The sequence below is a fragment of the Schistocerca serialis genome, chromosome 4 (genome assembly GCF_023864345.2).
Source record: "Schistocerca serialis cubense isolate TAMUIC-IGC-003099 chromosome 4, iqSchSeri2.2, whole genome shotgun sequence".
NCBI classification, from domain to species: Eukaryota; Metazoa; Arthropoda; class Insecta; order Orthoptera; family Acrididae; genus Schistocerca; species Schistocerca serialis.
The window spans coordinates 50,561,188-50,574,033 of record NC_064641.1 but is presented as its reverse complement, the minus strand read 5'-3'; the positions used below and the strand labels follow the sequence as shown (position 1 = coordinate 50,574,033).

At 44.3% G+C, this 12,846-nt stretch overlaps 1 protein-coding gene across 1 annotated transcript in view; it reads right to left on the bottom strand.

Moving 5' to 3' along the window:
* The window catches only part of LOC126474222 (dorsal-ventral patterning protein Sog), a 511,624-nt gene that overhangs the window by 36,819 nt on the left and 461,959 nt on the right, over positions 1 to 12,846 (bottom strand). The window contains exons 7-9 of the mRNA XM_050101686.1: positions 10,144 to 10,351; positions 6,276 to 6,509; positions 1,583 to 1,811 (exon numbers count right to left, since the gene is read on the bottom strand). Of these exons, the coding sequence (XP_049957643.1) occupies positions 1,583 to 1,811; positions 6,276 to 6,509; positions 10,144 to 10,351 (671 nt within the window). The remainder of the gene's footprint in view (positions 1 to 1,582; positions 1,812 to 6,275; positions 6,510 to 10,143; positions 10,352 to 12,846) is intronic.

Genomic DNA, 12,846 nt, shown 5'->3' with positions numbered 1-12,846 from the left:
CTGATAAATTAAAAAAAGAATAAATTTACTTTTAATCTCCTGGTATCATAGTTCAGCTGTGGTGCATTTAATTTAATCTTCAGGTGTTCTTATCGACATGTGTTTTAACCAGTTGTTGTTTTTTTGCTATACTAACGTTGTGTCACTTGAACATAACACTTAGGAGGCGTCTTTGAAGGGGGCTGCACACGTTCACTATTTATTGTCAATACTAATTCGACAGACCTTCAATATATTGAAGCGACCTCACACTATCAATAACAGTGATTAAAACTGTCAGTTGACAACGCGATTTTGCATGGTTAAGGTGTCGAATACTCAAAGAAAGGCATGTGTGGTGTGCTGCAATTATATTAGCTATAGCTCGCAAGCAACAGGAAATGAGTCCGAGATTGGTTGAAAAATGGAGTCACTGGTCACATGTTAATTTCCTGACTGAAATCAGAATCACGGGCCCGAAAGATTTTATACATTATTTTGTAATGAATTCTGCATGTTTCGACACGTTATTAGTGTCGACACGAGATAAAATAAAGAAGCAAAAGACGTTTACGAGGTAGGCAATCGCATTCGTCGAGAGATTAGGCATTATTTAGAGATGTCTTGCGACAGACAGGTCATTCTAATGCTCGAAGTTTAGTTCTGTAATATCATCAAGCACAATTAGTAAAATTCTTTGGAGGCCTATGAAGCAAGGACCTGTTCAGGAAATTAACATTAAACTTTTTTGTGCTTTGTGATAATTTTGTGAAACTGACACGCATTTCCCAGACCTCTTACTAGTCACAGCAGATATATGACGTATATTTTCGAAATCAAAGCGTTTTTCAAAACTACTAGGTAACAACAATATATACTATATTTTCAAATTAATGAAGTAAGCAATGTCATAGAGAATCCACCCTAAAGTTTCCTATACGTTGATTACCCTCGCATAGGCCATTAAAATTGTTTAGTGTTAAGGGGCTCCTTAAAAGCTGAGTGTGAAGTATGATACACACAATGGCGAATTTAAAAAAAATAATCAGTGCACACTAAAGCCGCGTGGCTGGTTCCTGAAGCTCTGTCAACGTATTATCAGACAATCAATATGTTTATGTATTCGAAATATTGAGAATATTTTGAGGTCCATCAATACCGCTTATCAGTATTTCTAGGATTGACAATACGTCAATACGCGCCCTTAGACAGTCAAAATATTGACAGTTTGGCAATATTATTGAACGTGTGAGGGCCTCTTTAGAATGTAGAAATTTTTTTAAGACTAATTGTTTTAGGTAGTGCGGCTGCTACTTTTGTAGGTCAATATTTATAATGAAACTTCCTTGCAGATTAAAACTGCGTGTCGGTCCGAGACTCGAACACGGGATCTTTGCCTTTTGCGGCCAAGTGCTCTACCATCTGAGACATGAAAGGCAAAGGTCCCGAGTTCGAGTCTCGGTCCGGCACACAGTTTTAATCTGCCAGGAAGTTGCATATCAGCGCGCACTCCGCTGCAGAGTGAAAATCTCATTCTGGAATATTTTTACTGACCATCGCAGCGTTGCCCTGCACTGCTTATACTGTACGTTTTGGTTCTCACCAGAGAGCGCCGGCGTGAGGTCGTAGATCTCTGTGCCGCGAGCCGACGTGAGCGTGAGCATGCGCACGGACAGCGCTTCGAGCCCCGACAGGGACGCGCCGTACGACAGTGAGCCGTCGCGGCGCGCGAACATCCACGCCACGCCCCCCACCCCCGCGGAGGGGGCAGCGGGTGAGTCGTCAGAGCGACTGCCCTCTGCTGAGGCGGCGTCGGTCGGAGTCAGTACGGCCTGTCAAACAGCGAGCCACAACTAGTGCACATCTAAAACACACACACACACACACACACACACACACACACACACACACACACACAGACCATACTGGCACTACTTGAAACGCTTCTCCTTTATTAATTTTTCACATGACACTTTGTAGGAAAGAGTACCCATTATCAAGTGCGTTTTCCATGTATTATGAAACTTTAAGGCGTGATACTTACGATGTGTGTCTACTGCTGCAATATAATGGTCCCTTTAAATTTTATTCTGGTCTTCTTGTGTAGAAAAACACTTATTACACATCATTTACGCAGTTCATAGTCCGTGATAAAAGTGAAAAACAGAGAATTTATCAGATGCTTCGACAGTACTCTTCAATAAGCAAAATATAAGAGAGATAGGAATAAGTACCTGGTAATGGATGTGCAGGGTGTCCCAGGAGGAGTGGTCAGTATACAGTGATACGACAAGAACGCTCATTCGAAGCAAAAAAAATCCAGTAAACTTGGACTCTAAACTGCATACCTTAAGAACTACGAGTACCTATTCATCTTCGCCACTGTGAAACACGTCTCTTCTGAACAAGTACTCGTAGCTCTTCATGTGGCGAAGTAGAGGGTGGAAATAGTTTTAGTGCATCATCTTGGACATCTATAAAGCTCTTATAGAAGCTCTTTGTCACTGACACGGGACATTCCTTTGATAACACAAAGGACAACCTTAAAATACTTCACAAAACAAACAAAGTTCACAAACTCAGTTTTTATGAAGAACCGGAAATTTTCATTCACAATAGAAAACTTGGACAGAACACACTAAATGAAAGAGATAAGACAGTGGCAAAGAGGTTCTTTAAGAGCTTTGCAGGTATCTTAGATGATGCACTATAACCCTTTCCAGTTTCTACCTTCCTGAGTGACCTTCATAAAAGATAATTCCCACAGCACTGTACAGAAACAATAAGAATTAGATTATGTTGATACTAAGTCTGAAAGTTTTATATTGTTTATGTTTCTTGTTTTATTTTCATTTGTGTCTTTACTGTCATGTATTTACAATAGTAATATCTTTAACAAGTTGAGTGAAACAATTTTATAATTGTTATTAGTCCATAATGTAACTTAGTAATAAATGATCTCTGATGCAAGGCACTAATATCTCTACACCTTTATAAGCTTTGGTATGCTTATGTTATTGTTTCGTGTTCTTTGAAGGTAATTAAGTTACAAGTTATATTTAAACGTACCGTAGGGTTCTATTCACTGGAACAGGATGTAAGCAACACTGTCATCATATTAAAATTTACAAAATGAGTGCCATATTACGATAACAAATGTCTTTTATATGTTTTTTGTAGCGAAATTAAGCCGCAACAAACAACAGGCTGGATCCAGGTACTAAAAACGTAATACAATATCGATGTTCCACCTGAAGATGGGAGTGTAAACTCCCGAAACGCGTCGTGGGACGAAATTTGAAAAAGTGACTGTAGAAGACAACTGTTATATGTGAACATTTATTGTCATAAACAGTCGCTCTTGCTTACAACATTCCATGGACGACATAAGGTTATTTGGTTACATAACAAAAATAACCTCTTCACTCTGTGGACGATCTAAAAATAAGTGATTCTATTTTTAACTTCTACTGTGGACCCAATAACTAATAATCATCTTGTGGTGCAGTTCTTCTTGCTTGCTACGAAAATGGGATGAGAAGTTCCGCCTTATGCAAGACACCTCTTTTCGGTTTTGTTTCATTCATACATGTTTCAGAACTTTAGTGCTATCATCAGTGGGTTTAATTTATATTTTTTACTGTACAATTGTTGTTACATATTAGCATTTGTGTTGTTTATAGCATTATGTCAAAGTTCCATTGATAGCTTCATTGCATTAGTTAACATACCTTACATTATGTTATAGTCTATTTATTTTGGTAGCTAATCTGCAACACCATATACAACTTGTCATCTGCAAACAGCAAAACGTAATTTATCTTTCTGTTTGTTATGCATTTACGAACGGAAATGGAGTCTGTATCACGTTTTTGTGTGTAACTTACAGTTTTGGAGTTGTGGCGCGTTCTCCTGTGTTGCTGGCGAAGGAAATAGGCTTGCTTCGTGACCTATGGTAGCTTGGCACTGCACTTTTACGATTTCTCAAAACATAGGCGGAGTTTTCGCTGCCATTACGCGTTGTTGTGGCTGTGTGGTGTTCATTTGTTTCGTAGCGTGTTTGGCTGAGTGAGGCGTGAGAGTTTGAATTGTATTTGGCGCCAGTGGTGTATGGTTTGTGAGAATTTACGTGTGTGAGTTGAGTACTGGGGCGCGCATATATATATATCACAGGGTTATTACAAATGATTGAAGCGATTTCACAGCTCTACAATAACTTTATTATTTGAGATATTTTCACAATGCTTTGCACACACGTACAAAAACTCAAAAAGTTTTTTTAGGCATTCACAAATGTTCGATATGTGCCCCTTTAGTGATTCGGCAGACATCAAGCCGATAATCAAGTTCCTCCCACACTCGGCGCAGCATGTCCCCATCAATGAGTTCGAAAGCATCGTTGATGCGAGCTCGCAGTTCTGGCACGTTTCTTGGTAGAGGAGGTTTAAACACTGAATCTTTCACATAACCCCACAGAAAGAAATTGCATGGGGTTAAGTCGGGAGAGCGTGGAGGCCATGACATGAATTGCTGATCATGATCTCCACCACGACCGATCCATCGGTTTTCCAATCTCCTGTTTAAGAAATGCGGAATATCATGATGGAAGTGCGGTGGAGCACCATCCTGTGGTACGTTTAGCTCCCTGCTTGCGTTATTCGTCGACTTCCGCGGGCTACGCGTGAAACTTGCCCGCACGCGTTCAACCGTTTCTTCGCTCACTGCAGGCCGACCCGTTGATTTCCCCTTACAGAGGCATCCAGAAGCTTTAAACTGCGCATACCATCGCCGAATGGAGTTAGCAGTTGGTGGATCTTTGTTGAACTTCGTCCTGAAGTGTCGTTGCACTGTTATGACTGACTGATGTGAGTGCATTTCAAGCACGACATACGCTTTCTCGGCTCCTGTCGCCATTTTGTCTCACTGCGCTCTCGAGCGCTCTGGCGGCAGAAACCTGAAGTGCGGCTTCAGCTGAACAAAACTTTATGAGTTTTTCTACGTATCTGTAGTGTGTCGTGACCATATGTCAATGAATGGAGCTACAGTGAATTTATGAAATCGCTTCAATCATTTGTAATAGCCCTGTATATATATATATATATATATATATATATATATATATATATATATATATATATATATGAGAGAGAGAGAGAGAGAGAGAGTTCTATCTCTGTGCCCCAGTACTCAACACACACACGCAAACCCACACGCAAACCCACACAAACCACACACCACTGACGCTAAATACAATTCAAACTCGGTTCTTCTGAACCGATCATTGGCTTCATGGACTTCATGTTCCCACACTAGGATGGAGTTTTTATGGATGACAATGCGCCCTGTCATCAGGCAACAGTTGTTCGCGATTGGATTGAAAAGCATCCTGGATAATTGGAGCGAATGATTTGGCCACCCAGATCGCCCGGCGTGAATCTCATCGAACATTTATGGGACGTAATCGAGAGGTCACCTCGTGCACAAAATCTTGCACCGGAAATACTTTCCCAATTATGGACGGCTTTAGAAGCAGCATGGCTCAAGCATTCCTGAAGGGGACTCCCAACGGCTTGTTGAGTTCATATCACGTATAGTTGCTGCACTATGCCGAGTAAAAGGAGGTCCGATACGATATTATGAAGTTTCCTCTGACATTCGCCGCCTCATTGTATGTCGAGTCCGCCCCGGTAGCTGAGTGGTCATCGCGACAGAATGTCAATCCGAAGGGCCCGGATTCGATTCCTGGCTGGGTCGGAGATTTTCTCCGCTCTGGGACTGGGTATTGTGTTGTCCTAATCATCATCATTTCATCCCCATCGACGCGCAAGTCGCCGAAGTGGCGTCAGATCGAAAGACTTGCACCCGGCGAACGGTCAACCCGACGGGAGGCCCTAGTGACACGACATTTATTTATTTATTGTATGGCGAGAAGTAAAATGAGTTGTTTATGAAACAACTATTATTGTGGTTATTTTACCTGACTGTTCAAACCACCTTCATATATTTAAGAATTCTGCAGCGGCAAACCGACAACAGTGATATTGGACTGTAGTTTTGCGAGTCTCTTCTTCTGCTCTTTGTATATACAAGCGTTACTTCCGATTTTTCCAGTCACTTGGTACTTTCCACTAGGCAAGAGATTAGCGGTAAAGGCAAGCTGCGTTAGGGACCAATGCTGAAGAATACTCTTTGTAAAATCGAATTGAGGTCCCATCCGGCCCTGGCGACTTATTGGCGTTCGGGAGAGGTGACACGTGAGAGCTGTGGGCGGCGTCTACTAGAAGTAGGCCAGCTACCTGGAGTATCTCGCAGGAGACCCTGGCCGTGACGCGACCGCGCAGCTCCATGAGGCGGCGGCCCCCGGCGTCGGCGGCGGACAGCGACGCCCTGAGGCGGCCCGCCGCCAGCTGCCGCAGCGCCCCGGCGCCCACCGGGCTGCGCAGCTCCACCTCCGACAGCGACGCCTGGTTGTGGTTGTGGCCCTGGCCGCCGAGCGGCGCCTGCGTCTGCGGCTGCGGCGCGCGCAACGTCTGCAACAGGCCACCTCTCACTACCCTGCTTATGGCGTAAAACCACAGGAAACAGCAACATCTAGGAGTGGCTGTCCAGAGCGATCTGAAGTGGGACGACCGGCTGTAGGAAAAGCAGATGCTTGGTTGGGATCCACTGGAGACAGTAACATCTGGGAGTGGCCGTCCAGAGCGACCTGAAATGGAATGACCAGCTGTAGGAAAAGCACATGCTCGGCTGAGATCAACTGGAGACAATAACATGTAAGTGTCTGTTCAGAGCAGCTTGAAGTGGGATGACCGGCTGTAGGAAAAGCAGATGCTTGGTTGGGATCCACTGGAAGCGGTAACATATAGGAGTGGTCGTCCAGAGCGACCTGAAATGGAATGACCAGCTGTAGGAAAAACAGCTGCTTGGCTGAGATCAACTGGAAACAATAATATGTAAGAGTGTCTGTTCAGGGCGACAGGAAGTGGGATGACCGATTGTAGGAAAAGCCGATGCTTGGTTGGGATCCACTGGAAACAGTAACATCTAGGACTGGCCGTCCAGGGCGACCTGAAATGGAATGACCAGCTGTAGGAAAAACAACTGCTTGGCTGAGATCAACTGGAAACAATAACATGTAAGAGTGTCCATTCAGTGGGCCCTGAAGTGGGATGACCGGCTGTAGGAAAAGCAGATGCTTCGCTGCGATCAACTGGGAGTCTCTTAAGAGTATCTACATTCGTCAAAATAAATGTTGCATGTTCCTGAACCTTTCATATCGAACGTTGTGATCCAGAAATATTTTATGATACCAATACATTGGTTTGTTTGTACTGTAATTCTGGGGGGCGGTATGTGCAGGCCGTGACATCCGTGTCACCTGTGAACATTGTAGTACTTGTGGTACATATCATTATGAGAGTTGTATTGCTTCAGGATGGTTCGTGTTGTGCACGACTTTGTACACCAAAGTAAGGAGAGAGGGGCTACAGCGTGGTGCAGCAACTGCTGTCGTCGTGGGACAGGAGCAGAAATGATTAGTGAACAAGTTAACACAGTAAACAGAAGATTTACTTAACTTGCATCTCTCCAAGTGTACGAAGGTTCATTACAAATAATGCAGCAAGAATCGGAGTCTAGATATCACATTTGTCAACAAAAAAGAGGCTCTCTGAACTTAGCAGGAATGATGGTGTCTGTGTCGCTTCACACAGCAAAGGGGCTCCATGTGCTAGTGGGCTGAGTGGCTGCCGCCAGCCGTCGTGTATCGAGGAGGCAGGGGGCGCTTGTGATACGGAGCCACTGGAGGCGTGGCTCAGCGGCTGTGCGCCATTGGGTACGCCAAATCCTGTGCAACCATTATTGGCGTCTGGCGGAAACTTGCAATTCCGTTGCCAACCCTGACGCCTGTGGGGCGGTACTGATATGTGATACCACAATTTTCTGGTGACAGGATCAGTTGAGGATCGTCACAGAATTGGCCGTGGGACAAAAAACAACAAGTGTGCGCGACTGATATCTGCGTATAATAGCAAACAGAAACATTCAACACAATGCTACACGTCTACAGCGGCAGTAGCGAACAGTTACGAGTGTGTCAACACAAACGATACAAAATAAGCTGCATGAACAGATTACGTGCCAGAAGGACTCTGAAAGCTCATGTTCTATATATGTAGAGTTCAGGGGACGTGTGTCACACGGGCATGAAACCACTCTTTGTGGACTACGCAGCAGTGGGAACAACGTGAAACGATATCAATGATAAGATTTGCTGATAACATTGCTATCCTCAGTGAAAGTGAAGATGAATTACAGGATATGCTGAATAGAGTGAACATCTAGTTAGTACAGAATATGGATTGAGAGTAAATTGAAAAAAGATGAAATAAATGAAAAGTAGCGGAAATGAGAACAGCGAGAATCTTAACATCAGGATTGATGGTCATGAAATAGATGAAGTTAAGAATTTCTGCTATCTAGGCAGCAAAATAACCTATGATGGACGGAACCCACGATGGAAGGAGAAAATAAAAAGCAGACTGGCACTGCCAAAAAGAGTAAAGTCTACCAGTATCAAACATAGGTCTTAATTTGAGGAATAAACTTCTGAGAATATACGTGTTGAGCACAACAATGTATGGTAGTGAAACGTGCATCATGAGGGGGGGGGGAGGGGGGACCGGAGCATAAGAAAACCGAAGCGTCTGAGATGTGGTGCTACAGAAAAATGTTGAAAATTAGGTGGATTGATCAAGTGGGGAGGTTCTGCACAGAATCGGAGAGGAAAGGAATATGTGGAAAACACTGACAAGGAGAAGGGACTATGAGACCAATTGTGTGATTGGATTGAAAAGTTCTTAGATAACAGAACGCAGCATGTCATTCTCAATGGAGAGAAGTCTTCCGAAGTAAGAGCGATTTCAGGAGTGCCGCAGCGGAGTGTCGTAGGACCGTTGCTGTTCACAGTATACATAAATGACCTTGTGGATGACATCGGAAGTTCACTGAGGCTTTTTGCGGATGATGTTGTGGTATATCGAGAGGTTGTGACAATGGAAAATTGTACTGAAATGCAGGAGGATCTGCAGCGAATTGACGCATGGTGCAGGGAATGGCAATTGAATCTCAATGTAGACAAGTGTAATGTGCTGCGAATACATAGAAAGAAAGATCCCTTATTTAGATACAATATAGCAGGTCAGCAACTGGAAGCAGTTAATTCCATAAATTATCTGGGAGTACGCATTAGGACTGATTTAAAATGGAATGATCATATAAAGTTGATCGTCGGTAAAGCAGATGCCAGACAGATTCATTGGAAGAATCCTAAGGAAATGCAATCCGAAAACAAAGGACGTGGGTTACAGTACGCTTGTTCGCCCACTGCTTGAATACTGCTCAGCAGTCTGGGATCCGTATCAGATAGGGTCGATAGAAGAGGTAGAGAAGATCCAACGGAGAGCAGTGCGATTCGTTACAGGATCATTTAGTAATCGCGAAAGCGTTACGGAGATGATAGATAAACTCCAGTGGAAGACTCTGCAGGAGAGACGCTCAGTAGCTCGGTACGGGCTTTAGTTAAAGTTTCGAGAACATACCTTCACCGAAGAGTCAAGCAGTATATTGCTCCCTCCTACGTATATCTCGCGAAGAAACCATGAGGATAAAATCAGAGAGATTAGAGCCCACACAGAGGCATGTCGACAATATTTCTTTCCACGAACAGTAAGAGACTGGAATAGAAGGGAGAATCGATAGAGGTACTCAAGGTACCCTCCGCCGCACACCGCAGGTGGCTTGCGGAGTATGGATGTAGATGTAGATGATAGGACATCTGTTAAGACATCTGGGAATGACTCCCAGAGGGAGCTGTAGAGGGAAAAACTGTAGAGGAAGACAGACATTGGAATATATCCAGCAAATAATTGAGGACGCAGACGGAAAGTGCTACTCTGAGATGAAAAGATGAGAGGAATTCGTGGCGAGGCACATCAAACCAGACAGAAGACTGAGGACTTAAAACAAAAAAACGAAAAAAAAGTTGTGGAATTTGGGTATGGGGATTACCTCTTCCCCGACCTTCTCAGAACTGCAGAGGAACACCTGCTGGGTGGATGGGGCCACAGTGGGGGGGAGAGGGGGCAGATGGCGGGAAGAGCTTACCTCCTCGACGATGGCGCGGCCGGCTTCGTCCTCGAGGCGGGCGACCAGCTGCGCCCCCTGGGGCACGTCTGCGGACAGCAGGAGGCTGAGGTGCACGCTGCTGGTGTCGGGGGCGGCGTGCACGGACACCACCGCCGTGGCCGCCGCGTCTCCGCCGGCGCGCTCCTCCAGCAGGCCGGAGAACACCTCCGTCGTCAGCGAGTGGTGCCTGCAAGCGGAACGACCTCTACTCAGCGCCCGAGGCGTAGCTCTGTTTGCTACTTCGGTTCCTCTCCTCGGATATCATATTTTCTCCCAGGAGCGAAAACAATGTCAAGTTTGTAGTGAGCAACACAGTGAATGAAAGCCAATAACGAGAACAAGAACGGCCAGGTACGGTGCAAGATCGACATCCAATAAGCAGGATGGTATGATTTGTAGTACCTCAGGCAACAGACTGCACGAGACTAGACAGTTACCTGCTTTGCCCCATTGTTATGAACGGCTCGGTGCTATTCGCACCCTTGGTGGCGATTGTCAATTTTTTCCATCTTTAGAAATCCGGGTGAAACGGTAGCACAAGGAAAAGAGTGTTACCAGCTGGCTACGTAACATAGATGGTACGTGCACAACTGGTAACGCTCTTGTCCTTTGGCTACCTTTGCAGTAAGATTTCTGAAGATGTAAATAATTCCGAAACGCATCGTGCATACTTTGTCATTAATAAAGTCATTTTTCACCCGCTGTATGACTTTTTATGCTACCTAGCCCGCTTAATTACACATTTGCACATAGTTATGTATGTAAAACTTTTTGTTCGATTTAAATCCGTGTTACACTAAAAGTATGTTATTGTTTACATAATTACTCGTTTCGCGGAAGGCTCGTATTGATAACACCAAGTCTCGTCACACCTGATGATTTTTTACGCGTCGTTTTTTGTTCGAGAATCGAGATGTACGGAACAAACTTTGCACATACCTTTTTCTTCTCCAAAATATTCTGAAAAATGTCTTGAACACTTAATTCGGCCGTCCGCTATGGCCGAGTGGTTTCTATGCGCTTCAGTCCGGAACGGTGCTGCTGCTACGGTCGCAGGTTCGAATCCAGCCTCGGGCATGGATGTGTGTGAAGTCCTTAGGTTACTTAGGTTTAAGTAGTTCTGAGTCTAGGGGACTGATGATCTCAGATGTTAAGTCCCATAGCGCTTAGAGCCATATGAACCGTTTGAACTTAATTCGAAGATATTGCTCCAATACGATTTGCACCACAGCAACGTTGACACACTATGGCAGCATGTCCACTACTTAACACTGCCCGCTCAAAACTGGCTGGTTGAATTAGCATCTATGGTTTATAGTCGTTAGTTCAAGCAGCCACCGTAGTTACTGCGATGACGTCGCTTATACGCGAGGAATAAAATCAGACTCGGAACTTTTTGGGACCTTCTTCGGACCATGATTCATGGAAATTAAGTAAGATCATACGATAGAAAAACATATACACGTGTGCATCCGAAATACAGTATAAAGTCTTTTCTTGGCAACATGATACACTGATATACGTACACGAAATTTTAACAGAAACTATTTTTATTTACAAGTTTTGATATTGAGAAGTATAGTCCCGCGAATAGTATCAGTGAAACCTGAAAACGGTGAACCATTAAAAAAAGTCAGAAAATTTACTGCTGCATTATGGAAGTAGAGAACTTGGAATACAGAGAATGATCTTTGAAAACAGAGCTTACAGGACTTGGGTAGTACAGAGACATCGAGCAAGCTGTCCAAGTCTTCTACGCCAGACAGTAAACAGTGTAGGATTTCTCCCCATGTTATTTTTATTTTTTCTCTCTAATGCAAGCGGGACGTGGGGCCCCGACCGCAGGTCATCCGTCATGGACGGGTGTCAGCTGACAGCGCTGTCAGACCGCGTCAATACTCAGGGCAGCCGAAGGCCACTTCACGCCGATTTCGACACCACGCTGTCGTTCGAAGAATTGCACATTGTGCACAACACTGGTACTCGGATCCAGACATCGCCATTTAACGGCAAGTACTGGACAGTTTGCGCCATCGACACTGCCTTATGCACCATCTGAGAAGCACCCACTAGCACTCGATTCTGGTCACACCTTCCAAACTCAGTTTTAAAGGCATGACTACCCGATTCCCTTGTTTTGCCTGGATATTTATTCCAGTCTTATATTTAACAGGAAAGGAAATGAAAATAGAAGTTATTCTGTCGTCTCCTAGGTTTTCTCAGCGTGATCCATCAGTGGTACGCTTTTGGATGTTCAACCGAGTAGCTGATTCCATTTTTCTGAACAGTGTTTCGACAACTGAGCCCACCTTATGTTCCGGCTATGCGAGCTGCGTTATTTTGCGAACTCGCTGTCTGGAATCCACCCAGCGTCTGGAGTATTGTTGGTTTCGCTCTCGCCGAGCTGGACTTCGACGCCCACAGGGCTCTTTGATGTTCGTTTTTTTTTAATTTTTTTTATTTTTTTTATTTACAGCCAGCACTGCTCCGTTAACCACATATTATCTCCGCGATTTCCATCTCTGGTGGATAAGATGGTCTTAACAAAGTGAGTGCTGAACCCCAATCCTTGCATAACTGAAACCTCCATTCCGGTTTATTGGGTTTTTTCCGTGTACAAAAGTTAGTCAAATGAAAACCGAATACCGCCTCAATGGGTCATAGAATCGTTCCATTAAAAAA